The sequence below is a fragment of the Cupressus sempervirens genome, chromosome 3 (assembly GCF_028749045.1).
Source record: "Cupressus sempervirens isolate cs-2001-9-10 chromosome 3, ASM2874904v1, whole genome shotgun sequence".
Classification (NCBI taxonomy): Eukaryota; Viridiplantae; Streptophyta; class Pinopsida; order Cupressales; family Cupressaceae; genus Cupressus; species Cupressus sempervirens.
In genome coordinates this window covers 884,624,462-884,652,434 of record NC_143120.1, presented here as the reverse complement: position 1 = coordinate 884,652,434, position 27,973 = coordinate 884,624,462, and the positions used below count along the sequence as shown (strand labels likewise).

Below are 27,973 nucleotides of genomic sequence, written 5' to 3'. Positions count from 1 at the left end.
CCTCCTACGAGGCCTTTATGTTACTTCCATAGTACACATGTGTATTCAAAAATTGAGATGATTATCAAAACTAAACCCACCAACAATACTTTAAAAAGTAAGTATGCCAACTAACCTTGTCCCCATAACTAACTTACTAAAAATAGTATGGGAGAATTAACCCTTAACCCAAAAAGGCTCCAAAAAAAGAGCATCACACACATCATAACCATTTTAAACATAAAAATACTCCCAATAATGCCTCCAAGATTCCATAAACTCACTAGTGTATTAGCCTACAGAAATCAACTAAATAGGCTAACAATCCTCCCATGTTGAACTGGCATGGGAGGGGGACATTACATCAAGCCTTAAGCAATATTTGCACTATGAATCATAATATAAACATCATGATGTGTTTCTTATTTGCCTCCAACATCACCTATATATGGGTCTTTGGAAATGGAAGAAATATGTGGACCTCCTATGTTACATCCAAATTTTTGACCTAACTTGAAATATAGCCGTTGAGGTTCACATGAAGTCAGTTGGCAATTTAATTTGTTATAATCTAGCGAAATGGTAAGATAGCTAGTCGTTGTGATTTCAAGTGAAGATGACATATTAGTTGATCGTTAATCACAAATTCATGAAATTGAGATGAAGGTTAACTGTTATGATTATTTATGATTAAATAATTTATAATTTAATTACAGAGAAATTTCTTGCAAGAAGCATGTCGAAGGGGTGGAAGCATTGTCAAAAAAGAATTAGGCAAGGCATCACCATCACTGGGCAGATGGGTAGAGGACATAGCGATTTGAAACATGTTACATGGTGGAACCACATGAGCTATAAAAAGGAACATTATAATAATACTATAAAATAAACATAAATTCTTACCTTTAAAGAATCGTCAAGTATTATTAATATTTAATTATTATTATACATTCTCAAATACGAACATATGTGTATAAAAATAAGATGACGCCAATACATTATAAATTATAATCTAATGATGCCACCTTATCAATATGCACACATGAACGTAGATAAGAATATAACATAATAATAAAATAATATTAACCTTTCAACTTCTTATTTTTCTTCTTTTCTTCCACCTTTTTTTTTCTTTTCTTTTTAATTGATTTTGTATGGTATTCGAATGAGTTCTTGTAACCGAAAGAAGTTGTAGAGTCAGGCTTTCTCTATATCATTGTCTCATATTCATATGGCAAGACATCTTCTTTCTTTCTCCCTACTAGCGGTGTCTCTCTCTAAGTAACTGAGATTATACCAATTGAAATCACTGCACTCTTTTTCCTTCTCTTCCACATCCCCTACTGTAGAAATCAAAGTCATTGAATTTGCATAACCAGAGCATTCAGGGATATACCTGCGAAGCCGATTAAGAATACAGCCGAACCAAGATTATGCTATTTACGTTTTCTTAATATTGAGTCTGTTGAAATCGCATGTTTCCACTATGTATGATTATGTCCTTAAGGCTAAGTCTGATAAATCGCAATAACTTCATGGCATATATTCTTCTTAAATGTTTAGTTGTGAATCGCACACTTCCAAATGTATATAATGCAAAGTCTGTTGGATTCATATAGAGTTCAAGAGTCAAATGCACATGCCACAGTAACGTGTTTTCTTTTTATTCCATAAATCACACCATTCATGCATAGATTCCATACAGACCAAGTTCCAAGTAATAGCATTTAGATCATAACGTATGGAATCTGATAAACAATAAAAGTTACTTGAGCATATCAATCATGAGTAGTAAATATCTCACATTCAAAAATAAAAACATAAAAGTGTATATAATTGTTCATATCATACAGAGATAAAATCATGTAATTAAACACCAAGGAATTCACCAGCAATGATGCCATCAATGGTAAAGAGGTGGAGTTAAAGAGAAATCAATTATGATTAATTAATTAATTAAACATCAATTCTGAAATCTTTAAGAACATAATCATCTGATCACCGAGTGTGAAATGTTGGATGTATGTAATCTTCTAGTACAATTGGCAGAACTAGTTGTTCTGAAAATTCCTAACACCTGGGACTTACCTGCTGTATAGCCAAGAAAATGGGTGATGAGGTAAAAGAGAGGAATCTGTAATAACATGAAACAGTAGTTAGATGGCATTTCAATGTTTAACATTTAATATGAATTAATTAATAGCTCATGCATAATCCTATTACTGTATTCTCCTGCTATCAAGTTGTATGGTGTGTTAATTACCAGGATGCCCAGTGGATGGCAAGATGACCCCTACCAATTCTGGGTAGGGAGGGCCTTTCTCGTTAGAGATCATGAGGGGATAAGATTTGGTCCGAGGTTGGGTAGTTAAGCCCTTGACAATGTTTCACCTCTTCCCAAGATGTCAGTCGTCCGTCAAACAAAGATAACTATGCATTCAATTGTTTATCGGAAATAGGTATTATCACTTTTATTTAGAAGAAGGTAAGATTAAATTGAGTTATTTCATTGTTACCGTTATTTTACACCTAGATACAAAAGATAGATTCATGGATTGTTTTTCAATTATATGAATAACGAATATAAGTATATTTTCTAATCTTGAGTTACTGTCACAGTTAAGTAATCAGAAGGAAAGAAATCTGAAGCCCTAATTGAATTCATGGTAGCGGAAGCCCTATTTGAATCAGTGGTATCAGAAGCCTTAATTGAATCTGTCGTAGCGCAAGCCCTATTTGAATCAGTGGTATCAGAAGCCCTAATTGAATCCGTGGTAGCGGAAGCCCTATTTGAAACAGTGGTATCAAAAGCCCTAATTAAATCCATGGTAGTGGAAGCCCTATTTGAATCAGTGGTATCAGAAGCCCTAAATGAACCGATGGTAAACAATGCCCTAATTATTACAGTGGTATATGATGCCCTAATTTTAAATATAGTGGTATTTAATTGTGATCATCATTTGATTTTGATATAGCGGTTTTTAGATGATAGTCGTCATGTGTAATTGTTATAATGCATTTGTGGACTAACCCGGGTGGTTGCAAAAGCAACCCTAGTTTGATTTCAATCTCAATTTTCCGAGGTATGTGGTTTTCAATTTCTGTAGTAATTTCATTTGATGGTATTTCAAGTTTTTAGTTAAGAAATTTTGTCTAACTGATTTTATCAATAAATCATATTCACATGAACATGAATGACATAACTAACTTCCTATGAAACAAAGTTTTTCTTTGAACATGTTACTTGTTAATTAAGACCCAAAAAACCGGGATGTTACATCCTACTCATTGATCAACAAGTCTTGATTCCTTTGGTGTTCTCCACATAAGCAATTCATTTTTCATTTATAAGAGGATCAAGAAACTCTCCTTCCAAAAGAGAATTAACTAATCCTACAGAAGCTTGATATCATCCTCTTGATAAAAACTTCCCATCCGACTCGGATGGAATGGGTATATGCTTACTCTATCTAAAAGTGTCTATCTTGGAAAATTCCAACAGTCTTTCAGTACTAGATCTCAAGAATATCGAAACTTCATCTAGATGTGGAAAATTGACTTCCTTGAAGCAAATGGCATTTATCTAGGACACCTATAGTAGCCTCTCTATTCTTGCTCTCCTCTCCACCAATTGCCAATACCTTTTTACTCTCCATACTAATGCCTAGTTACATTATCATTGCATCACTCTCTTGGTGCTCTCTATCATTAACTATTGTTATTCTCTATTCCTCTGATGTATCCTTGAACAATCCCATGCTCAGTTTTGAGACACTATTCCTACAGTACCAAATTAATGACGATCCAAAAGTTTGGGCAAGCTAATTGTCAACCTATAATGAAGTTGTACAGTCTAGGCAATCATTGATGCGCTCTTCAATCTCAATCACCTACTCAAAAACATTTTCAATTGATATTATCTTTCTCAATTGGACTTTGTTGAATCAAATTCTCTAGCCATGAAATTCATAGATTGCTTCACTCTCCTGGTGCTCTCTATCATTAACTGTTGTTATTCTCTATTCCTCTAATGTATCCTCACACCACCCCATGCTCAGTTTTGAGACACTATTCCTACAGTACCAAATTAATGACGATCCAAAAGTTTGGGCAAGCTAACTGTCAACCTATAATGAAGTTGTACAGTCTAGGCAATCATTGATGCACTCTTCAATCTCAACCACCTACTCAAAAACATTTTCAATTGATATTATCTTTCTCAATTGGACTTTGTTGAATCAAATTCTCTAGCCATGAAATTCATAGATTGCTTTCAAAATTCCATTGTTGACAAACTTCTCCTAGAATGCTACTGATTTTTAGGTTTGACCTGAATATACCGAAAAAGTTGTATAGCATCAATAAATGAGCTATGTACAACTAAACCAAAAGTAAATATGCATAACAAATAAGTAATTCGCTCATATGAAATAGTCCAGGGAACTAAGAAAGCTCTTAGAGATATACCTAAAGGCAACAGTACAAAGATGAAGTGATCCACCAAGGAATGCATATACCAAACAACGGTCAAGCCTCTCAAATATACCAAGCTCAAATAGCAAGCAAAAAAATATCGTCCTAACATTACATAATAAATTATGAGCCAACAAACGGGTTTTGTAATGTCCCCATTTTAGCAGTTGACCAAGTGTATGTGCGTTAGCCTTGTTCTACATGGACCCGAGGGCTAACGAAGGGTTTAATGGGATCCTGGAGTGTTTTGGCCTAGTCATTTCCAGTTTGAGCCAAAATGAAGTTGATTTACTCAGTTTCAAGCATTCTTACTATTTTTAGTAAGTCGGTAGGACACAGTGCAGGTCAATTTTGGTGATTGGATTTGATACTCCTCGGTGAGAGCTTTCCGATGAGCTATCACTCGCATTATTCGAAGTCCAATTGCTAATACATTTTAATGCCTGAAGTTTTATTAAAGTAACGTCTAATTTAATTGTAAAATATTAAAGTGTTACTTAAATATTTATTTTATGGGGATGTGTACCCAAGGGAGACATAAGGGCTATTTTAATATATGTTTTATATGCTACACATCTTTTATCCCACATTGCCCATATGAGTTGAGCGGACCCTTGGAAATAGAATAAAAGGAAGCATTTGTGGCTTCATTAGCAAGGTTGAATATGAGAAGAAATTGGTGTGTGAATTGCAGCTCCGTTCTTGGCATTTGAGGACGTTTATCCTCTCTTGTAACATTCTAGACGTCATTCCCTTGGGGTTTGACCTTTGGAATTCTTTGTTATCGGCTTCATTATCAGGTAATTCAGTTGCATTTCCGGCTACAGGCAGATTTGGTATTTTGCTCATATCTTCTTCACTACTTGTCTGACGCTTATGCCGCTTTGAGGGAATCATATTACGAAGGTAGTGGACTGATTGAAGGACAAAGTACTATAGCAGCAAGTTCGAAAGCATGGGCTGGAGTATTATGTCAATAATGCTGAAGTAATTAGTGAGTTGATAAATCTGCCATATATTTGGTTTTATGAATTCTGAAAATAACATTTTATTGGCAGCAATTCATTTCCAATTTGCATATTATAGTAGTTTCTTTCTTGTTTATGTTGTATGATATCATTTCCATGCACAAAACACAACAAACAAATTAACATTTGATTTCTGGAGTTATAAGGGGTTTAAGACATTAAACGGAGAAATAAGAGGTTCAATGCAAACTGTTTGACATAATTCCTTTCAGCAATTTGGTTTAGTTTTTGGGACATTCAGGGGTGCCCATTACAGTGGTATCAGAGCTATAAGTCCTGCCATCCTGTGGAGGTCTTATAGGGAATTTGGAACAGCCGAATAGAGGGAAAAGTGTTTGACGAAATTTCAAAACACTAAAATCAGAAATAAAAGACATAGGCTAAGCATTTATGTTTGAGCATGCGACAGGGGCCTTATAATTTCCGCGATACCAGAGCAAGACAAAATAGGATTTCAGACTTGCAAAGCAAACAGTCTAGTACATCCGTGCAGGGGGACATTGAATCCAGCCATACAGACACAGAGGAGATATTCTTTGATCAGGACAACAATATGGGTGATCGAGATGACAGGAATACAAGATTAGGCGGAGGCGAGAATGCCGGTCCAGATCAGGGGGACGTAATGTTCAGACAATTACTGGATACATTAGAGCAGGGGCAGCATAGGCAGCAGGAGCAGAACAAGGGAATGGACATGATGTTGCAGCTCATGGCTAGACAGATGGGTGTCAATATTAATCCAGGTGATGCCAACAACAGAAACAATAACAATGAGGGAAACAATAACCATGGAGGCCAAGGCAACAACAATGGTCCTAAGAATAACATTAATGGTAATAATGGACACGGCAACAATGGGAATGAGGCTGCTAACTTTAGACACGTTGCACGCCCAGCGCGGACTGCGAGCTCGAGACCTCTTCTACCAACCGTCCCACCCAGAGATCCGGTTCAACCAGTAAACGAACCGCAGATTACCGAGTTACAGGATCAGTTCAGAAGGGACTGGGAGGCTAGTGGACCAGAGTTTCAGGCGGATATTTCCCTCGGAGATTATATGGACTTGAGGATGAGACACATGCCTAGAGCAGGAAGGAGGAATCAAAACTTTGAGCTGAGAAAGAAAATTGGAAAACTTTCCTTACCTTATTATGATGCTTCAGGGAAGATGACTGCACGAGCTTGGGTGCAGAAGGTAGATACATACTTGCAGCTAAATCCTATGCCTGAGGAGGAGGCTATCAAGTATGCGGCTATGCACTTGGATGGCATTGCTAATAAATGGTGGCATCATGGCATGGTGACTTTGGGGCATAATCAGATTACATCCTATGAAGAATTCACCGAAACATTGATTGAGAGATTTGACACTAGGGATCCCGAGTTACATTTCAAGGAACTAGCACAGTTAAAACAGTCAGGTTCTGTGGATGCTTACATTGCCGAGTTTCAGCGCTTGTCTGTACTTGTTACTGATATCTCTCCTAGGAGATTGGTGGTGTTATTTTGTGATGGTCTTGTTGATCCATTACGAGGTTGGGTGAAGGGACATGATCCACTCACCTTAGCTGAAGCAACTAAAAAGGCACGAGATTTAGCCCCTTCAGTATAAAAAGGAAAAAACCATTCAACAGATTCTTCCTACCGCAAGGACAAAGACAAAAAACTGTTTCAGAAAGAGTATAGCAAACCCAAAGAAGGATCAAAAGGACTAGACAATGAAACCTTGAATGAACTTCGAAAGAAGAAGCTGTGCTTCCATTGTAGAGAGCCTTGGGACTTATCTCATAAATGTTCTCTCAAGGCTAAGGCAAATCAAATGGACTATTTTTCAGCAGAAGATTCACAGTCAGAGGGGGTGGATCAGCACTCCGATTCAGATGAGGGTAACACTATAGAGGAGAGCAGCATTCCTAAGGATGATAGATCGTTGGCACGCTTGACAGGGGCCCAAAAGGCAATCACATTTAACGTCAGGGGTACTATCCAGGGGCAGAAAGTGATATCTCTTATTGACATTGGGGCTACACATAACTTCATAGATGCACAGTTGGTAGCCAGGAAAGGGTTACAGATAGAGGAGCATGATGGGTTTAGAGTCATGGTGGCTAACGGTCATAAATTATTATGCACTCGGAAGATATCTAATCTTCACATCAGGTTTGGAGATGGCTATGAGTTGAAGGATGAGTTCTATATTGTGGACATGGGAGATTATGATGTCATCCTCAGCATGACATGGATGGCTTCACTAGTGGAGTTCACACTCAACCTAGCGAAATTGGAGATGAGATTCCAGCATGAGGGCAGAACTGTGGTACTTAGAGGTATTCCAGATGGAGGTTGCAGAGTAGTGTCCTTGAGGAGAATGCAGAGACTTTTTCGTCATGATGACATAGAGTGGGCGGCAGAGTGCTACATTATGCCAACTTCACCAGAGCCACAAGAAAAGAGTCATCCACTAGATATCCAGAAGATACTTGATAGACACGCTAAAGTATTTAGCGATATTCCTCATGGGGTTCCTCCTGACAGAGGGATGGAACATGTTATTGAGCACGAGGAGGGAGCCAAACCAATTATGATTACTCCCTATCGTCATCCTAAGAAACACAAGGATGAGATAGAGAAGGCGATTAAGGATTTGTTGGAGATGGGGCATATCAGGCCTAGTAAGAGCCCCTTTGCTTCAGCAGTAGCATTGGTAAAGAAGAAGGATGGGACGATGCGCATATGCATCGGTTACAGGGCACTGAATAAGAAAACAATTAAAAACAGGTATCCCATTCCTAGGATTGATGAGCTGATTGATGAGTTGCATGGGGCATGCTTCTTCACCAAAATTGATTTGCGATCCGGATACCATCAGATCAGGATGAGAGCAAAGGACATTGAGAAAACAGCCTTCCGATGTCACTATGGCCACTTTGAGTTCATGGTTATGCCATTTGGTCTAACCAATGCACCCGCTACATTTCAGAGTTGTATGAACCAGGTATTCAGGAAGCAGCTGAGGAGATTTGTCTTGATCTTCTTTGATGACATCTTGGTCTTCAGTAAGACCTGGGAGGAGCACTTACATTAGCTGGAGGAGGTGTTATCTATTCTGGAGAGAGTCATTGTATGCCAAAGAATCTAAATGTGAGTTTGGCATGACTGAGCTTCTTTACCTTGGGCATATCATTAGTGCAGATGGCATTCGGGTTGATCCTGAAAAGATTAGAGCTATTGTAGAGTGGCCTACTCCCACAAACCTTACACAGCTTAAGGGATTCTTTGGTTTATGTGGTTTTTATAGGAGGTTTGTTAAGGGATTCTCACAGATTGCTACACCCTTGACAAATGTTACCAGGAAAGGAGCCTTCGTGTGGACAGCGGCAGCACAGAGGTGTTTTGAGCATTTCAAGCAGATAATGTCTTCATGTCCAGTTCTAGCTCTACTGGATTTCACGAAGCCTTTTGAGCTTCATTGTGATGCATCAGGTGATGCGACTGGAGCAGTATTGATGCAGGAGAAGCATCCCATTGCATTCGAGAGTAAGAAGCTCCGGGGAGTTGAGAAGAGCTATTCTGTCTATGATCGGGAGATGTTGGCCATAATGCATGCATTGGCCAAATTTCGATCATATTTGGTAGGTGGACGTTTTGTGATCAATACTGATCACAACAGTATTAAATACTTCATGAGTCAGCGTGATCTTAATGACCGGCAACAAAAATGGGTGACTAAATTGCAGGCTTATGACTTTGACATAGAGTTTGTCAAAGGTAAGAAAATGTGGTGGCTGATGCCTTATCTCGGAGACCTCACTTATGTGCTCTGGCAGAGATTTCAGGAGATTGGAGAGATCGGATTATAGCAAAGTATGTCGGAGATGCTTGGGCTTCTGGATTGATTTCAGGTACCATACAGGATGATCACTATGAAATGATAGATGGATTGATCAGAGTTCAGGACAGGGTTTGTTTGATTCCGTCATCACATTTGAGAGAGGCGATACTGAAGGCATTTCACGCTGCACCCACAGCTGGACATCCGGGGGTCTTCAAGACCTACAGGTAGATCCGAGAGTGGTTTTCATGGAAAGGGCTCAAGGATGATGTTCAGAGGTATGTCAGGGAGTGTGTGGTTTGTCAACAGAATAAGGGAGAGCACACATTTCCTGCAGGTTTATTACAGCCCTTGCCCATTCCCGATAGGAAATGGGAAAGTATTTCAATGGACTTCATCACTGGTTTACCACGAGTGCAGGGAAGAGATTGCATCTATGTGGTGGTGGACCGCTTGACGAAGTTTGCTCACTTCTTTGCTATTCCGTCCACTTACACAGCAGCACAGGTGGCAGATCTTTTCTTTAGAAAGATATTCAAGTTACATGGGCTGCCCAGATTCATTGTCAGTGATCGGGATAGTAAGTTTATGAGTGTTTTTTGGCAAGAGTTGTTTAGGTTGTGTGGTACAGATCTTACACCTAGCACTAGTTATCATCCACAAACAGATGGGCAAACAGAGATTGTGAATAAATGGGTGGAAGGATATTTGAGGAACTATGTAACTGCACAACAAAAGGCTTGGATCAGATGGTTGCATATGGGAGAGTATTGTTATAACACCACTTATCATATGTCCATCAAGATGACTCCTTTCATGGCACTCTATGGTTATGAAGCACCTAGCTTCATGGATTTAGTTTCGGGGGACAGTAGAGTGCCCAAAGCCAAAAACTTATTGCAGGATAGTCAGGACATCCTGAAAGTGCTCAAAGAGAATATACAACAGGCTCAGAATCAACAGAAATTGTATGCTGATCAGCACCGAATAGAGCGTAGCTTCGAGGTAGGGGATATGGTTTACTTGAGGCTACAACCATATAGACAGTCATCGCTCAAGAAGAGTGGAGCTGAAAAGTTGAAACCTAGATTTTATGGTCCCTACAGGGTGATTCGCAAAGTGGGCAAAGTCGCCTATGAGCTTGAGCTTCCAGAGGGCAATCGAGTGCACAATGTGTTTCATGTGTCTAGGCTTAAGAAAGTCATTGGTCAGAATGTAGTGCCTTCTGCAGATTTACCCCCTTTGGATGAGGAGGGGAAGCTTGTGTTAGTACCCGAGGCTATTCTGGACACCAGAGAGAGGAAGCTTAGAAACAGGATAGTGAAGGAGTATTTGGTCAGATGGAGAGACCTGCTGAAGGAAGATTCTACATGGGAGAGTGAGCAGGTGATTGAGCAGGCTGGACTGAGATTTCTTGAGGACAAGCAATTTCAAGGGGGGCGGACTGTAATGTCCCCATTTTAGCAGTTGACCAGGTGTGTGTGCGTTAGCCTTGTTCTACATGGTCCCGAGGGCTAATGAAGGGTTTAATGAGATCCTGGAGTGTTTTGGCCTAGTCATTTCCACTTTGGGCCAAAACGAAGTTGATTTACTCAGTTTCAGGCATTCTTACTATTTTTAGTAAGTCAGCAGGACACAGTGCAGGTCAATTTTGGTGATTGGATTTGATACTCCTCGGTGAGAGCTTTCTGATGAGCTATCACTCGCATTATTCGGAGTCCGATTGCTAATACATTTTAATGCCTGAAGTTTTATTAAAGTAACGTCTAATTTAATTGTAAAATATTAAAGTGTTACTTTAATATTTATTATATGGGGATGTGTACCCAAGGGAGGCATAAGGGGTATTTTAATATATGTTTTATATACTACACATCTTTTATCCCACATTGCCCATATGAGTTGAGCGGACCCTTGGAAATAGAATAAAAGGAAGCATTTGTGGCTTCATTAGCGAGGTTGAATATGTGAAGAAATTGGTGTGTGAGTTGCAGCTCCGTTCTTGGCATTTGAGGACGTTTATCCTCTCTTGTAACATTCTAGACGTCATTCCCTTGGGGTTTGGCCTTTGGAATTCTTTGTTATCGGCTTCATTATCAGGTAATTCAGTTGCATTTCCGGCTACAAGCAGATTTGGTATTTTGCTCATATCTTCTTCACTACTTGTCCGACGCTTATGCCGCTTTGAGGGAATGATATTACGAAGGTAGTGGACTGATTGAAGGACAAAGTACTGTAGCAGCAAGTTCGAAAGCATGGGCTGGAGTATTATGTCAATAATGCTGAAGTAATTAGTGAGTTGATAAATCTGCCATGTATTTGGTTTTATGAATTCTGATAATAACATTTTATTGGCAGCAGTTCATTTCCAATTTGCATATTATAGTAGTTTCTTTCTTGTTTATGTTGTATGATATCATTTCCATGCACAAAACACAACAAACAAATAAACATTTGATTTCTGGAGTTATAAGGGGTTTAAAACATTAAATGGAGAAATAAGAGGTTGAATGCAAACTGTTTGACATAATTCCTTTCAGCAATTTGGTTTAGTTTTTGGGGCATTCAGGGGTGCCCATTACAGGTTTACTTCATTATGCCTTTTCCAAATTAGCATGATATGACGTCTAGTAAAAATGATTATATCAAAACTAACACATAAAAGTTGATCTAGAGATTTAAATAATTTGTACACCATTGAAATGTCATCAACATGCTGATTGCAAAGATAAAAAATATATGTTAGCGCATAGTTTTAAAAACTACAATATATCGCCAATATCGTGAAATATTGTGAGCAAAACTACTAGTCGATATAATCACCAATGATATTTTGAAAAAATCGCACTACATTTGGGATGAAAAAATTAAGTTTTCTATGATTTTTGGGTAAAAAAACCGCTGATTAAGTCAACTTGAAAAACAATACAATTTTCTAAAACACACGTAGAGTAATTTCATTTTCCCACAGGCTGCGACAGCTAACAAAAGGGCTACGATGGCTGTTAAGGAAAGGTGTGATTATTGAGGACTATTAAGGCACATAGATTCAGACACAAGAACTATTCTAACGATATGCCTCAAAAGATGCCATCACATGGAGTGCTGATTGTAGGACACACACATAATGGTTTTGCTCTTCAATAGATTATAGAAAACATTTTTGAAAATTTAATGTAAATTTGTCTAAGTATGCCAAATTTCATCCCCAATGAATGACTTGGAAAGTCAATGCATAGTAGTCAAATCTCCTCGTATACACATCACTATTATGTTCCTATATACATATCAACATCACTATATATATTTTTATAGAGCTATATGTTGTAAATTTATATAACTATATGTTATGAATTGATGATCGTGAGTTTATAAATAAGTTTATAATATACAAATTTTAATTTATTTGAACTGGTTCTGTAAATTTATAATACTGTATAAATATAGATTTATAATACTAAAGTAGTATAATATTGTATATTAATAAATTCATTATACAGAGTTATAAATTAGTATAAATTAATAATTGTATATCTAATAAATTATAATATTGTATATTTATTCTTAATGCTAATATGCATATGCATTGTTTATTCACAGCATTTATAAGTTTATTGTATATTTATTCTTAATGCTAATATGCATATGCATTGTTTATTCACAGCATTTATAAGTTTATAGTGTTTATAAATTATAAATTCATTATAGAGAACAAATATATTTATCTCGCCGATAGGCTATTAAGGGGGTGAAGTGTGAAGCGTGACCAGAATCGTCACGTCGTCGCCCGATATGTTCAACCTTTCGAGCATTGAGACCAAGAAAGGAGGAAATCGATAGACAGTAAAATTAAGGGGTTTTATTTCCCTGGATAACTATGGGAATTGTCGTGCGATTCATGTGGACACTTGTCCGTGGGTGGCCCTGACGCGCAGCTGCCCTAGTGCTCTTGCCAAGGAGTTGCTTGCAAGGAAAGTCTCTCAAGCAACTGGTCCACATCACACTCTGCCACGAAGCTCCTGCGCTGGACTTGTGCACATCCATCTGCATTGTCGGAAAGCCATGCCATGGAACTGTCTGGTTCACTTCTCACCTCATACATGAAGGTGTTTGCTTCTAGTTACCGGTTTGGGCAAAACATACATAAAGGATTTGTTTGGCATAATTTTTTACAGCAAAGGAATTCTGAACATAGGTCTGCTTCTTAATATTTATACCATTTAAATCTGTGGGTGTGCCCTTATTTCTTTCTCTCATGAGTATTGTATCAATTCGGATGTGTTTCTATCATGTGGGCTTGACGTTTCTATGAATTATTAGGGTTTTCTGGTCACAGGAGTGCTTAATCAATTGGTAGAGATCTCTATCACATGGACAAGAGTTTCAATGAATTGGTTTGGGAAAAAAAAATTTAAAAAGACTTTTCTAGGATGATGCTTTAGCAATTGGCAATCTTCCAGTCTCGGTATGTTGATTCTCTAGCTTGGGTATGAAATAGGACTTATGGTGATGTTGTTCCAACAACAATGCAATATTACTCTTTTTTAAGGTGAATATGTTCCTCCTAAATTAGCCTTGGATTTATAAGGCGAAGTATCTTCAATTATATTGAAGAGTTCATGCTAAGCAATTGGCTTCTACTGATCTCATACATGTTTTTGGCTTTATATCAATTTATTTCAATCAATGGGAAATGCCACGACATGGAACAGTTCTTCTCGAGACGTACATGGCACTTGAACGGAACCAGCGCAACTGAATCCATGAAATACAAACGAGTATTCAACACTCTTTTCTCTTCGACGTGCTCATATTTGTCTACCGGCCAGAATGGGTCTAATGAAGAAGTAGAAGATGCACGAAAAAGACAATGTTATCCATTGGACAATGCATTGGGAAAACATGAATGATTAACGAAAGAGGGAAGTACCCACAAACCATATTGCTCTTTTTGTCTTGACATCTCCTTATTTGATTCAATAGTTTGTATTTGACATGCAAGACTTTGCATCATCTTTGCAAGTTTATGCTGGTCTACCTCCCTAACTTGATTGCAAGCATCGTAGTTATTGCAGCTAGCATTATTTATCCGGAACAGATCCTTGGGTGGAACCTTCATTTATATATATAGGATGTGTTGGGCGTATTTTTACCATAGACACATTTACAAAACCATATATTTAAGCACCAAAAAAACAGATGATAAATGTGAAGTGGTGATGCTGAAAAGTCCAAAGGATGAAAAGATACTAATTCAATTTGAAAAGGAATACTTTGGTCTTTGGATGAAATCTGTGTCTTGAAATTATATGAAATCAATGGACGTCGAAGACCTCAATCTTAAAGTTTCTTTTTCATTAGAATTCTTAAGAAAAAAATATATTATACAAATTTAAATCCACTTGCAACTACGGGTCCAACATGAAATTCCCTTCAAATATATGATTGCCAAAGTTCACTACAACATTAGAAAATATTGCATAAATGTCAACTATTATGAGGTAAGTTTGCTCTCTATAGGACATATTCCAGATTTATGAATGAATCAATGTGAGTTTAAGAGTTTATGTAGGTGGTATATATTAAATAAAAAAGGCTAGGAGATTATTTATTTTTATTGTATGTTATAAGATGAATACAATAATCTTGGATTAGATGTATACAAAATGTTAATAAGACATGAGAATAAAATTGTTGTGCTTGGAGATAGTTCCTTGCGTCAGTTTATAAGGTGGTGATGTTAAATTTTAGATTTGTTTGAGTCAATTTTAATGTATAATAATTTGGATATATATTTAATTCTAGTTTCTTTCGTAATTTTATAATTTAGGTTTAAAATATAAAATATGTAAACATAGAAAAATTATCAAAAATTTACTAATTGATATTTACATGTATTAAACATTTTCTATTAATATATATAAATACAAGTTTGTTTGTATATGTTTTATATTTTAATAATATCAATGGTAAAGTTACTATATTAAATTAACATATCAAAAATAAAATATATAAATATGGTAAAGTTAATATATCAAAAATAAAATATATAAATAGAGAAGAAATTATTAATTCACAATTACATGTATTAAACATATTTATGGTAATATATATGTAAATATGTATGTCTTATATATTTAATCATATAATATTAAATTTGTTTATTTATTCATTATAGAAATATACATTTTATAATAAATATTATCAGGGATAGCTTTAATTTTGTTTAGTATAAGAATTAGTATAATTAAATCTTTTAGTTCAAAAGAATGTAAATATCTATATGTCTTGTATATTTAATCATATAAATATTAAATTTGTTTATTTATTTGTTATAGAAATATTCATTTTATAATACATATTATCAAGGATAGTTTTAATTTTGTTTAATATAAGAATTGGTATAATTAAATCTTTTAGTTCAAAAGAAAACATTGAGAGGGAGAGGAAGGAAGACTTTAAGTTCAAAAGAAAAAATTGAGAGGGAGAGGGAGCAAGACTTTAAGTTCAAAAGAAAAAATTCTCATAGATATTGAGAGAGTAGGGGAGAGAGGAGGGGAGAGGGAGAGGAAGAGGGAGGAAGCCTTTAAGTTCGAAAGAAAAAATTATCATAGATAGAGAGGGGAGGGAGGGAGCAGGACGAGGCCTTTAAGTTCAAAAGAAAAAAATTCACATAGACAAGGGGTGATGGGGACACAACCCAAGAACAGAATGGACACAACAGAAAAGGGAAATTGTATTAACTGAAAAATAAGCTAGTACATTCAGTACAGAGAAAATAAACTTCAAAACATGCCCTAAGGCTTACAATAGCATAAATGTGGAGATAATTTCTCCTTTCAGTACCTCCTCTCAAACTCCACTCCGAACTGCCTTTTACAATGCCAGGAATCTCCTTAAATAGACCCCGGAGGGTTAAGGACAAGGAATACATTCTAGAAAGTGCTAGTAGGCATCCACCGACCAAATAGAAGGCTCCAGAAGCCGCGTTAGAAGTCGGCGCAAATCTAGAAGAATCCAGAAACGGTAACCGAACTTCCGGGAGGCATAACTTTTGAACCGTAGCTCCGATTGACGAACCGTTTACATTTTCGGAAAGCTCTCGAAGCGCTCTATAGCCCTATGGACTAGCTTCGCTCGTCCCCCATTTTTCGGCCCTTTTCGAGGTCATTTAATGCCCCTAACCTGACTTTGAAGCATTCTTAGGAGGTCTCCAAAACCCGAAAAATTGCAATAACTTTCAAACTGTGGGGCCTTTTAACCTGATTCTTTTTCTGGAATGCTCTAAATCACAATTACATTCATCTGGCCAATTCACACCTTCTAGTTTACCAAAATGATAGCCCAATTACATACTCCTATTTTTTCGGGATTTACTAGCACACTGATAGTGGAACTGTGAGAGTTGGAACCTTTATTTGACCCAAATGGGTGTCCAAAAATGAAAACACATAAAACAGAAACTAAGTCTAAGTACATTTTTTTTGGGTGACACAGGATTGCCCTTATACCTTTGGATGCTCCTGCATCAGACACCCAGGGTAGATTGAAAAGTGACCCTGTCACTTTATGAATGGTAGAGGAAATCCCAGATGGGAAACCTCAGCTGCTGATATCCAAGTTGAGTCCTCAACCGGTCGTCCTTTCCGTTTGACCAAATACTCTTCATACTGCCTGTTTCTGGTACTCCTACCCACACGATGATCTAGAATGTCTTCTATCTCCTCCTTCTTAGAAGCAGGAATTGGACATGGCTCTAACACCAACTCCTCATGTGCACCATCATCATGATACTCTGTTAAATCTGCAATGTTGAAAATGGGAGAAATGTGAATACCATCTGGCAGCTCCACTTCATATGCATTTCCTGAGTCATGTTTCTTCAAAATTTTGCAGGGGCCAAATTTCTTCATTTTCAGCTTGTTGTAAGTACCGGCTGGAAATCTTTCTTTTCGTAAGTGCACCATGACTAGATCCCCTACTTGGAATTCCTTATGTCTTCACCTTTGATCAGCCCTAGCTTTATACTCTTGATTCATCTTGGTAATGTGTGCTTGAACCTCCTCATGTAAACGCTTGATATGTTCAGCAAATTCTTCCGCTTTAGCACTTGTCCTCTCCCCTTGCTCTATCTTCCTCAATTCTGGTGCAGTCCTTGGGCTATTCCCATATACAACTTGGAATGGTGATTTTCCAGTACTCCTATTTATAGAGTTATTGTAAGCAAACTCTGCTTGTGGTAGAATCAAATCCCATCCCTTGGGCTTATCCCCAACTAAACATCTCAGCAAATTGCCCAGACTTCTGTTTACCACTTCTGTTTGGCTGTCAATTTGTGGGTGATGCGTGGAACTGAATTTCAAGTCTGTTCTCAACTTTTTCCACAATGTCCTCCAGAAATACCCCACAAATTTAGTATCTCTATCAGAAACTATACTCCTTGGAAGACCATGTAGTCTTACCACCTCTTTGAAAAACAAGTCTGCAATATGGACAGCGTCATGAGTTTTGTGGCACGGAATGAAATGTGCCATTTTGGAGAACCTATCAACCACCACGAATACTGAGTCATTACCCCTTCGTGTCCTTGGCAATCCAAGAACAAAATCCATACTTATGTCCTCCCATGGCCTTGATGGAACAGGCAATGGCTGATATAGGCCAATATTGTGACTAAACCCCTTGGCAACTTGACAAACTTGGCAACTCTGTACAAACTTCTTCACATCCTGTGAAATTTGAGGCCAAAAATAATGTTCTCTAAGAATGGCAATGGTCTTATCTCGACCAAAATGTCCTACCATCCCTCCACCGTGTTTCTCCTTAATCAGATTTTCCCTCATGGAACTTCTTGGAATGCACAATTGACTACCCCTGAACAACATGCCATCCTGAATCAAATAGTCTAACCACTTGGTTCTATCTACAGCAACAGGTTCTTTACAAGCTTCCCATGCTTCAACAAAATCAGGATCCTCGGGGTACAAATTCTTGAGTTCATCAAACCCAACTACTTCAACCTGCATTACTGTAAGCAACAACTGTCTCCTACTTAGTGCATCTGCAACCCTGTTAGATTTTCCACTTCTATGCTTCAACACAAATGTGTAACTCTGCAAGAACTCTACCCACTTCATATGCCTCTAATTCAATTTACCTTGGCTATTTAGGTACTGTAATGCCTGATGATCAGTATACAAAACAAATTCCTTTGGCAATAAATAATGCCTCCATTTCTTTAAGGCCTGAACTATTGCATAGAACTCTTGATCATAAACAGAATACTTCTTTGCATCATTCAATTGTTCACTAAAATATGCAATAGGCTTACCTTCTTGGCTTAATACAGCCCCAATAGCGCTGCCACTGGCATCACAATCCACCTGGAAAACCTTTCTAAAATTTGGAAGTGCCAACACAGGTTGTTCTGTTACCTTCTTCTTCAGCAATTCAAAACTTCTCGCAGCTGCTGCAGTCCATTTGAACTCTTTTCTATCCCCTCTTATTGTATCAGTTAGGGGTGCACATATGCCACCGAAATTCTTAATAAACTTCTTATAAAAACTAACCAGACCATGAAATGATCTTACCTCAGTAGCAGACTTTGGAGTAGGCCATTCCAAGATGGCTTTTACCTTCTCCGGATCCATTTTGAGACCTTCGGGTGATATAACAAACATCAAATAGACTAACTCCCTTTTTGCAAAGATACACTTCTTCAGATTAATTAACAGTTTCTCTTCCCTTAGCCTTTCAAGGACACTACGAATATGCAGTAAATATTCTTCCAAAGTCTTGCTGAAAATTAAAATATCATCCAAATAGACAATAACAAATTTTCCCAAGAACTTCTTAAGTACCTCATTCGTGAGCCGCATGAAGGTGCTTGGGGCGTTTGTCAATCCAAAGGACATGACTAACCACTCATAAAGACCCTCCTTGGTCTTGAAGGCTGTTTTCCACTCATCTCCTTCTTGAATCCGTATCTGGTGATAACCACTCTTGAGATCTATCTTTGTGAAATACTGAGCTCCACTCAAGCAGTCCATAAGATCATCCATCCTTGGCAAAGGAAATCGGTACTTGATGGTTATCCTATTTATAGCTCGAGAATTTGTACACATCCTCCACTCTCCATCCTTCTTTGGTGCGAGTACTGCAGGTACTGCACATGGGCTCAGGCTCTCTCGAATCAAGCCCTTCCTCAACAGCTCCTAAACCTGTCTATTTAGCTCCTCTGTTTCAGTAGGAGTCATCCTATGAGCAGCCTTGTTAGGCAAACTAGCTCCTGGAATCAGATCTATCTGATGACTGATTTGCCTTACTGGTGGCAATCCATCTGGAACATTATCAGAGATAATATCTCCAAACTCCCTTAGTAAATCTGAAACTTCAAGTGGTATTTCACTACTACCTTCTTTATCTTTCCTAGGAATCAAAACATAGCACATATGCTGATGTTTCATGCCATCTAAAAACTTCCTTTCATCAACAAGACAAATCCTAGCACTGCTACATACCTTTTCACAGCAGGTGGAAGATGAGGAGCTGATGCAATGGTTAGTGGTGGGTTACACGGTCCAAACAGCAAGAGCAAGGAATATGCAAGTTTCACAATGTTTTCAATGGAATGGAATGACCTACAAAGCCTCCAATACCTAAAATGCTTAACCAAAACGTATGCCTTATTCCGAGGTGATTGAAATGATCTTAAGACATCAAATGCAAGATTATTCAACAGGTTTTAGGGCCCTCAACAAAACCCAACACTCCAAATCCAAAAATAGCCTTTCTAGGCCTTAAACATAAATCATAACAGCAGCAACGGTTTTTAGCCCTTAACTCAAACACTTTCCAAAGGACTTGGAAAATAAAAACCAGATTTGAATACCCTTTTCAGAGATACATGACATATATAAACCTTAAGGGTGGTTGTTTTGGACCAATATGGTCATTCTACACAATAGCCCTGTCTTTAAACACACAAAAGAGGTCACTTTACAAAGGAAGTATATGATAAACTTATGCCCAAAGTTTAGAACCTTCTACAGTCTCATAAAATGGACCCAATTAGAGGAATATGCAACCAATTTCAATGTATGGTCTCAATAAACACAAAAGCCCCAAATCATGCCCTCAAACCCTCAAAAGCTAGGGCTTTGTCAATCTCTGCTCATCCAGCACTTTCTTAGAGATCTAAAGGTTGGAACACCTTGTCTTTGGCATGAATAGATGAATTGAATAGATGAATTCCAACATAAAAATAGCCCCTCCTTATAGCTAAACTCTTGCTGCAGCAAACCAAGAAATTTCAATGTTAAATGCTTCAAATCAGCACGGTGATTACCAAAAACTCATCTTCCTCCTTCACAACAGCATGTTAATGGATTAGTAGGATATAATACAGATGAAAATTAGTGTCATTCCATGAGAACCAGGCACACATTCATGGAATGACCATTTCTTTAGTAGTTTTGTCAAACTTTCTTGAGAAAAATTTGAAAATGCTATCACAGTCAGCACTTATGAATGCAAAAAGCACTGAGAATCTTTAAACCAAGTACGAAATGGAGTATATAAACATGTATCGATGCCCCTAGTTCATCCAAGATTCAATAGGTTTCAAACAACACCAAAAACAAAGAGCAAACTCATAAAAATGGAGACTTTCCTTATCAAATCTGTGAACAATCCGTACAAATGCTGCTATATGTCCGTACAAGTGACTTCTTCATAATATATAATATTCCTTATAACCTTCCTAACCACCTTTGGTCAGTTTAGGACTGATTAAGTGCCTAAAACATAATGAAAACTCTTCCCTCCAAAATCCAACTAACCGTTGTAATTCAAAAATTTGAATTAACAACATTACAAATTTTGGATTTTTTTTAAAGCAATTAAACTAATCTAGCTTTGCCAAATGACTTATATAGTCTTATTGAGCATTCCTAAATACTAATCTATCCTATTATGATCCCTTTTACATCCGTATGTCCATTTAGTCTCTTTTTGAGCCTTTAGGACCTAGGATTTACATATTTTGCAATTTTATGCCATAATAGGCTTTAAAACTTCCTAGTTGATTCCACCATGATAAAATTGGTTTGTCTTCATGCTTGGAATCTTCTGGTTGTACTTGTTTCCCTAAAGTGCCTGGTTGTACTTGTTTCCCTAAAGTGCCCCTACACTAGGAGCATAAGAAGAGATGGAAGAAGTAGACAGAAAAAAGCAAAGGGAGAGGGAGGAGGAAGAGGCAGAGGAGAAGATAAGGAAGAGGCAAAAAAGAAGGAGAAGACCAAGAAGAAAATAGGGAGGAGAAGCAGAAAGAAAAGACAAAAAAGTAAAAGAAGAAGAAGACAAGAAGGTGCAAAGTATCTATTCAACATCTCATAATTTAAATCGGCTAGACCCTTGCACTTTTCGGTGCAAGTGCTAGTTTATAGTGTTCATAATTATTTATTTATATATATCTATAAAACTTATATATTTTCAAATGTTTGATAAAAGTGCCGAGTTTTTGGCGATTTCGAGTTTTCAGAAATTTTGAGCTAGCCAAGATATTGCCGAAACCAAGTTTTTCAACTATGTGTTAGAGTATATTTCAATATGTAAGATAAGCTTTCATTTCTTCAAAGAAAAATTACAAAAAGCTCTTGTACCTCATTTTCTTTTAATCTTCCTTCTCTCTTGAAAAATCCACCACTGCAGTTAAGTCACCAAACCAGAAAACACTATGTTATCTAACAAGTAATGTGCAGAGCATCAATCTCAAAATTGCTTACTAAAGATAAAATTTATGTATTCTATATAATAATGACAAACCTTGTTCGTCCAGCAGCTGAAAAACGCTCTTGATAATGGACACTCAATGGAAAGAAATCAGCTGGCTGACTTGCATCATCCGCCACACAAACAGATGTGTATATAACCTACACAAAAAATGATTTATTCAAGTCTTTTGAGCTTTAAGTTTATTGTGTAAAAGCATTTATAGCTTTACAAGACTGAATCTTGAAGAGAGGTAGCTTTTTTAAAATAAACAGAGATGCACTCTAAAACATTATAAGATAACAATGAAACATATCATTATGTATATGTGGATTGGGTTATTACTACTATGATAACCAAATCCTTCAATTTTGTTAAGTATCTAAAAAGAGAACAAATTGTGGAAGTAACATGTCCACTGCAAGTAAGAGGACTCCCTTCACAAAAGAAGAGTTGGATTAAGTCAATCAGTGTTGAATGAGGACGACTCCAGTTCCATATCATTATTGGCATGAACAACCTACTGAAGACAGCGATCGTTGAAAGACGATATAAATATAGAGGTCACGAAGCAGTATATAATATTGGTTAGGACTTGGAGAGCTACACCCAAGTGAGCAATATCTTATCCACGTTATAACATAGAGTTGACCAATGTATAAAGATAATATTTAACATCAATACACCTGAAGTCCTTCAGAGTTGCCAATGCAATAACAAAGATAATCTAATGAATGCATGGACCAAGGAAGTTTATGATTTTAACAGTAATTCACAGGTCTGGATATCTAGCCAGCACAGGAAAATGATAAAAGGCTACCTCAGCTTAAGGTTCTATATGTAAGACTAAGTTCATAACACTGAACTATATGCTTAAAAGATTTATTTTAAAAAGAAACATAATAATACAAATTCATAGCAAACGTGATAATCTACTCTATATGGTAGCCGGCTACATTCTTGTTGATAACATTAAAGTAGCGATTCATATTTAAAATTTCGTCTCTGGGAGGTGCAAAGTGATTCTTTGAAAAGGTGCAACAAAAGAGTGATACTGAGAAATGATTACCTTAAACTGCAATTCATTAAAACAAGAGGCAATTGAAACATAGAAACAATTTCAATGAAGAGATGAGATGGGTGGTCTGGGACGTGTCTATTCCTCTATTGTTAAAGATATATGTCAAAATGAAATGGGAGAAGTAAAAGGAAAATTAAGGACTGCTGATTATATTTAGAATTCATCAGATCAGAAAGGAAATAAGTCCACATTTACCTGTTGGCAAACAAGGGGTAGCAGCAAACTGGTATGCTAAAAATACCTATATATCAATACATAATAATACATTTGAAATACTATTAAAAGAAACAATATGTGGTCCAGTATATATATACTGTAGCTTTATTATCAGTTTATGATATTAAAAAATAAGTTCATAGTTATATTGGTATTCAACCAAGCCCATCTTAGTCATTGGCAAGCATCGGGTAAACAAGAATATGATGTAACTTATCTATTGTGAGGTTTTCAACTTTTCACACCATCGAACCAATGCAAATGGGGATCCCCTCATTTTTCTTTAGCAGGAGTAGTGATCTTAGATGCTCTTAGGTGATCCTAGGTAGTCTTAGTGGCAATTTCAAGTCTCCAAGTCCTTAGTGCAACCATTCGATGGCACACTTCTTTGCAATTTCACTTTGAGGGAGCTTAGGAAAGGCCACAATTGACTAAGTGTGGGGCCACCAAATGTAAAACAAATTGAGGAGAACCTCACATTAGGCATTGAAGGGAAAAATTGGTTAAGTGGGGACAGCCAGCTACATAGAAGATAATCCCCTAAGGATTCAAAAATCCTCTCCCCGCCTCAAATTCTGCCCTCTCTTGGCTTCTTGTAATCCTGCTTGCTCCCCAAATTCTGCCTATGAGCAAGTTCTTGAGTTATTTAGGAGCAATTTTAGCATGTAAATAGGTCAAAATCTTAGGAAGAAAATGGATATCAGAGCAAAAAGGTGGAAGATGAGCATGAAATCAGACTTGTAAGTGGCCAAAATCAGATTGGAATAAGCAGGGAACTCGTGTTGGAAACCAATGCAGAAGGCTTAAAAATAGCCAAGAGATATAATTTAGAGCCATGAAGTAATCCTGAGGAGGTGGCGGAATCCGCCACCCTCCTACAATTATTAATCCTCTACATGGTCAAATTTCCACCACCTTGGTGAAAACAACGAGGCAAGGATTGAGAGCGTGATGCAAGACAAATACAATACGGATGAAATCAGTCCTTAGGGACCAAAATTGCAAATGATAAGACAAGTTAAATGAAGAATGAAATCATGAAATTGATGATAAAGAGAAATCAGTGTAAAATCATATCTTGGGGAGATGAAGGTATCAAACTAAATCAATATCGTCAGGTACCAGCAGTATTCGCCCCATACATGGGATTTTTAATCCTTGGGGGACCAAGATCTCCATCCTTGAATATGAGTAAGGTAAGGAAGCACTTGAGATCATAAGGGCAAGCGAATTTATCCGCACTTCAATTTGGCATCAAAGGTGTAATTTTTAGGATGGTTGGAAAGAATTGAAATTGGTGGGTGAGGAGAATCCTCTAGGATGCCAGATCTCTGCCTTATGTTGATGTGAACAAAAAAATCTCAACTAAGCTCCCAAGTATGCATTAGGAAGAATTGGCATGAAGAGTCTAAAGGGTATAATCAAATTTGAGGAGGTGAAAGAGAGGACTCAAAATCCTCCAAGAGCCTTGGATCCCACCTTAGCTGCATCAAGATGGAAGCCTACACACAATGGAAAAAAAACCATGGATTTGAAGGTGGAGAATTAGGATCAAAAGGCCAAATTCAACAAGGGGATAAATTTGAAAGATAAGATAAAACAAAGTGAGGTGTAGTCAGGAAGATCATCTAGGCATGGCAGAATACATTTATCCTTAAGGATTCCAAAATCCTATCTTCACCTTGAATTCTGCCTAAAAGTCATAGCAATTGAAACTCAATCAAAACTTCATAATTTGAGCAAAATCAAGAACAAGAACATGACTCAAAAATGATGATGAAAAACAGAATAAAAGTAATGAAACTGAATTGGAGAAAGAGAGAAGGATTGAAAATGCAATGGCCCTTCAATTCTGCCTTGTCTTGATAAAAATGAATTCAATGAAAAATAATGAGTTAGAAAGAATTGAAAGAACAAGGATTTCAAAATCCTCTATCCCATCTGAATTTCACCTTGTTAATTAAAGTCCTCTCCTACCCTCAATCTCTTGCATGTCTTCTTGAGGACAGAAACACTTGAACTTATGCAACAATGAAGGCAAAAACAGACTGAAAACAAAGAAGTGATAATGAATTGATGCAGGTTGAGAGGATTGAGGAAGGATGAGAAGAGAATGATCAAAAGGTGTAGTATTGAGTAAAACTAAAGAAAATTAAAATGTTTTCGCTGAGAAGAACAAGTCGGCCTTCTCAAAGACAGGTCTTCTCAAGCTCTTAATCACCTATATAAGAAGGCTAAGGTTAATTCATTTCAACATCAAACAAAAGTGAATCTACGTCTTCTATAAGGAAGCAAATTTCCTCATATGAGGCAGCAGGCTATCTTGTGAAGGCAACGTTTCATCAATTTGAGACATCAAAAGGCATCAAGTTTGAGTATTCAAAGGCAGATTTCTTCCAAAACAGAGAGATAAAAGGGGTAAAGAAGAGTGAAATCTGGGCATGCTACTCGTTGAAAAGGGATGAGGCCAGGATCATGCCCCGAGCAAATTTGGCGGAATGGATACCCCTCAGTCCTTGATTCTTAACCAAACACGCTAGGTGAAAAATGCTGAGCCTCCATCAAAAAAAAAAATCACCTATTTTCCAGATTTAAAGTGAATTCATATCAAGTCACAAGACTGAGATTAATTTATCAATAAAATCAGAACTTAGGATATGTAGCACAACAGGGAAATTCGATCTTGAACTTAAGAAAGTCCATTTTGCCTCCTTGTTTAATATTGATGCAATTTCATTGCATGTAATATCCCTTGCTAATATGCCCTTAACTTGTTGATTTAAGGCTCAAGGAATAATGTCAAACACTTGCCATGAATCCTTTAATTTTCTGTCATTTGTTTCAGATTGATTTTTTCTTTTCCTTGAAATAGTTTTAAATGATGTTCAAATGCTTGCAAATTAACTGTACAATGTCTAAGAAAAGAACTAGATGAAAATGTGTAATGGGCACCCCTGAATGCCCCAAAAACTAAACCAAATTGCTGAAAGGAATTATGTCAAACAGTTTGCATTCAACCTCTTATTTCTCTGTTTAATGTTTTAAACCCCTTATAACTCCAGAAATCAAACGTTTATTTGTTTGTTGTGTTTTGTGCATGGAATTGGTATCATACAACATAAACAAGAAAGAAACTACAATAATATGCAAAGTGGAAATGAACTACAGCCAAATAAATGTTATTTTCAGAATTCATAAAACCAAATACATGGCAGATTTATAAACTCACTAATTACTTCAGCATCATTGACATAATACTCCAGCCCATGCTTTCGAACTTGTTGCTACAGTACTTTGTCCTTCAATCAGTCCACTACCTTCGTAATATCGTTCCCTCAAAGCGGCATAAGCGTCGGACAAGTAGTGAAAAAGATATGAGCAAAATACCAAATCCGTCTGTAGCCGGAAATGTAACAAAACTGCCTGATAATGAAGCCGATAACAAAGAATTCCAAAGGCCAAACCCCAAGGGAATGACGTCTAGAATGTTACAAGAGAGGATAAACGTCCTCAAATGCCAAGAACGGAGCTGCAACTCACACACCAATTTCTTCTCATATTCAACCTATCTAATGAAGCCACAAATGCTTCCTTTTATTCTATTTCCAAGGGTCCGCTCAACTCATATGGGCAATGTGGGATAAAAGATGTGTAATATATAAAACATATATTAAAACACCCCTTATGTCTCCCTTGGGTACACATCACCAAAAAATAAATATTAAAGTAACACTTTAATACTTTACAATTAAATTAGACGTTACTTTAATAAAACTTCAGGCATTAAAATGTATTAGCAATCGGACTCCGAATAATGCGAGTGATAGCTCATCAAAAAGCTCTCACCGAGGAGTATCGAATCCAATCACCAAAATTGACCTGCACTGTGTCCTGCCGACTTACTAAAATAGTAAGTGTGCCTGAAACTGAGTAAATCAACTTCGTTTTGGCCCAAACTGGAAATGACTAGGTCAAAACACTCCAAGATCCCATTAAACCCTTCGTTAGCCCTCGGGACCATGTAGAACAAGGCTAACGCGCACACACTTGGTCAACTGCTAAAATGGGGACATTACAATCCGCCCCCCTTGAAATTGCTTGTCCTCAAGCAATCTCAGTCCAGCCTACTGAATAACCTGCTCACTCTCCCATGCAGAATCTTCCTCCGGCAGGTCTTTCCATCTGACCAAATACTCCTTCACTATCCTCTTTCTAAGCTTCCTCTCTCTGGTGTCCAGAATAGCCTCAGGTACTAAAACAAGCTTCCCCTCCTCATCCAAAGGGGGTAAATCTGCAGAAGGCACTACACTCTGACCAATGGCTTTCTTAAGCCTAGACACATGAAACACATTGTGCACTCGATTGCCCTCTGGAAGCTCAAGCTCATAGGCGACTTTGCCCACTTTGCGAATCACCCTGTAGGGACCATAAAATCTAGGTTTCAACTTTTCAGCTCCCCGCTTCTTGAGCGATGACTGTCTATATGGTTGTAGCCTCAAGTAAACCATATCCCCTACCTCGAAGCTACGCTCTATTCGGTGCTGATCAGCATACAATTTCTGTTGATTCCAGGCCTGTTGTATATTCTCT

General features: G+C 37.3%; 1 protein-coding gene across 1 annotated transcript in view; it reads right to left on the bottom strand.

Annotated features, from left to right (window-relative positions):
- Window positions 1-27,973, bottom strand: part of LOC149569630 (putative polyribonucleotide nucleotidyltransferase 1, chloroplastic) — a 316,486-nt gene that overhangs the window by 261,802 nt on the left and 26,711 nt on the right. Inside the window, exons 3-4 of the mRNA XM_089822341.1 lie at window positions 22,141-22,247; window positions 21,978-22,020 (exon numbers count right to left, since the gene is read on the bottom strand). Of these exons, the coding sequence (XP_089678467.1) occupies window positions 21,978-22,020; window positions 22,141-22,247 (150 nt within the window). The remainder of the gene's footprint in view (window positions 1-21,977; window positions 22,021-22,140; window positions 22,248-27,973) is intronic.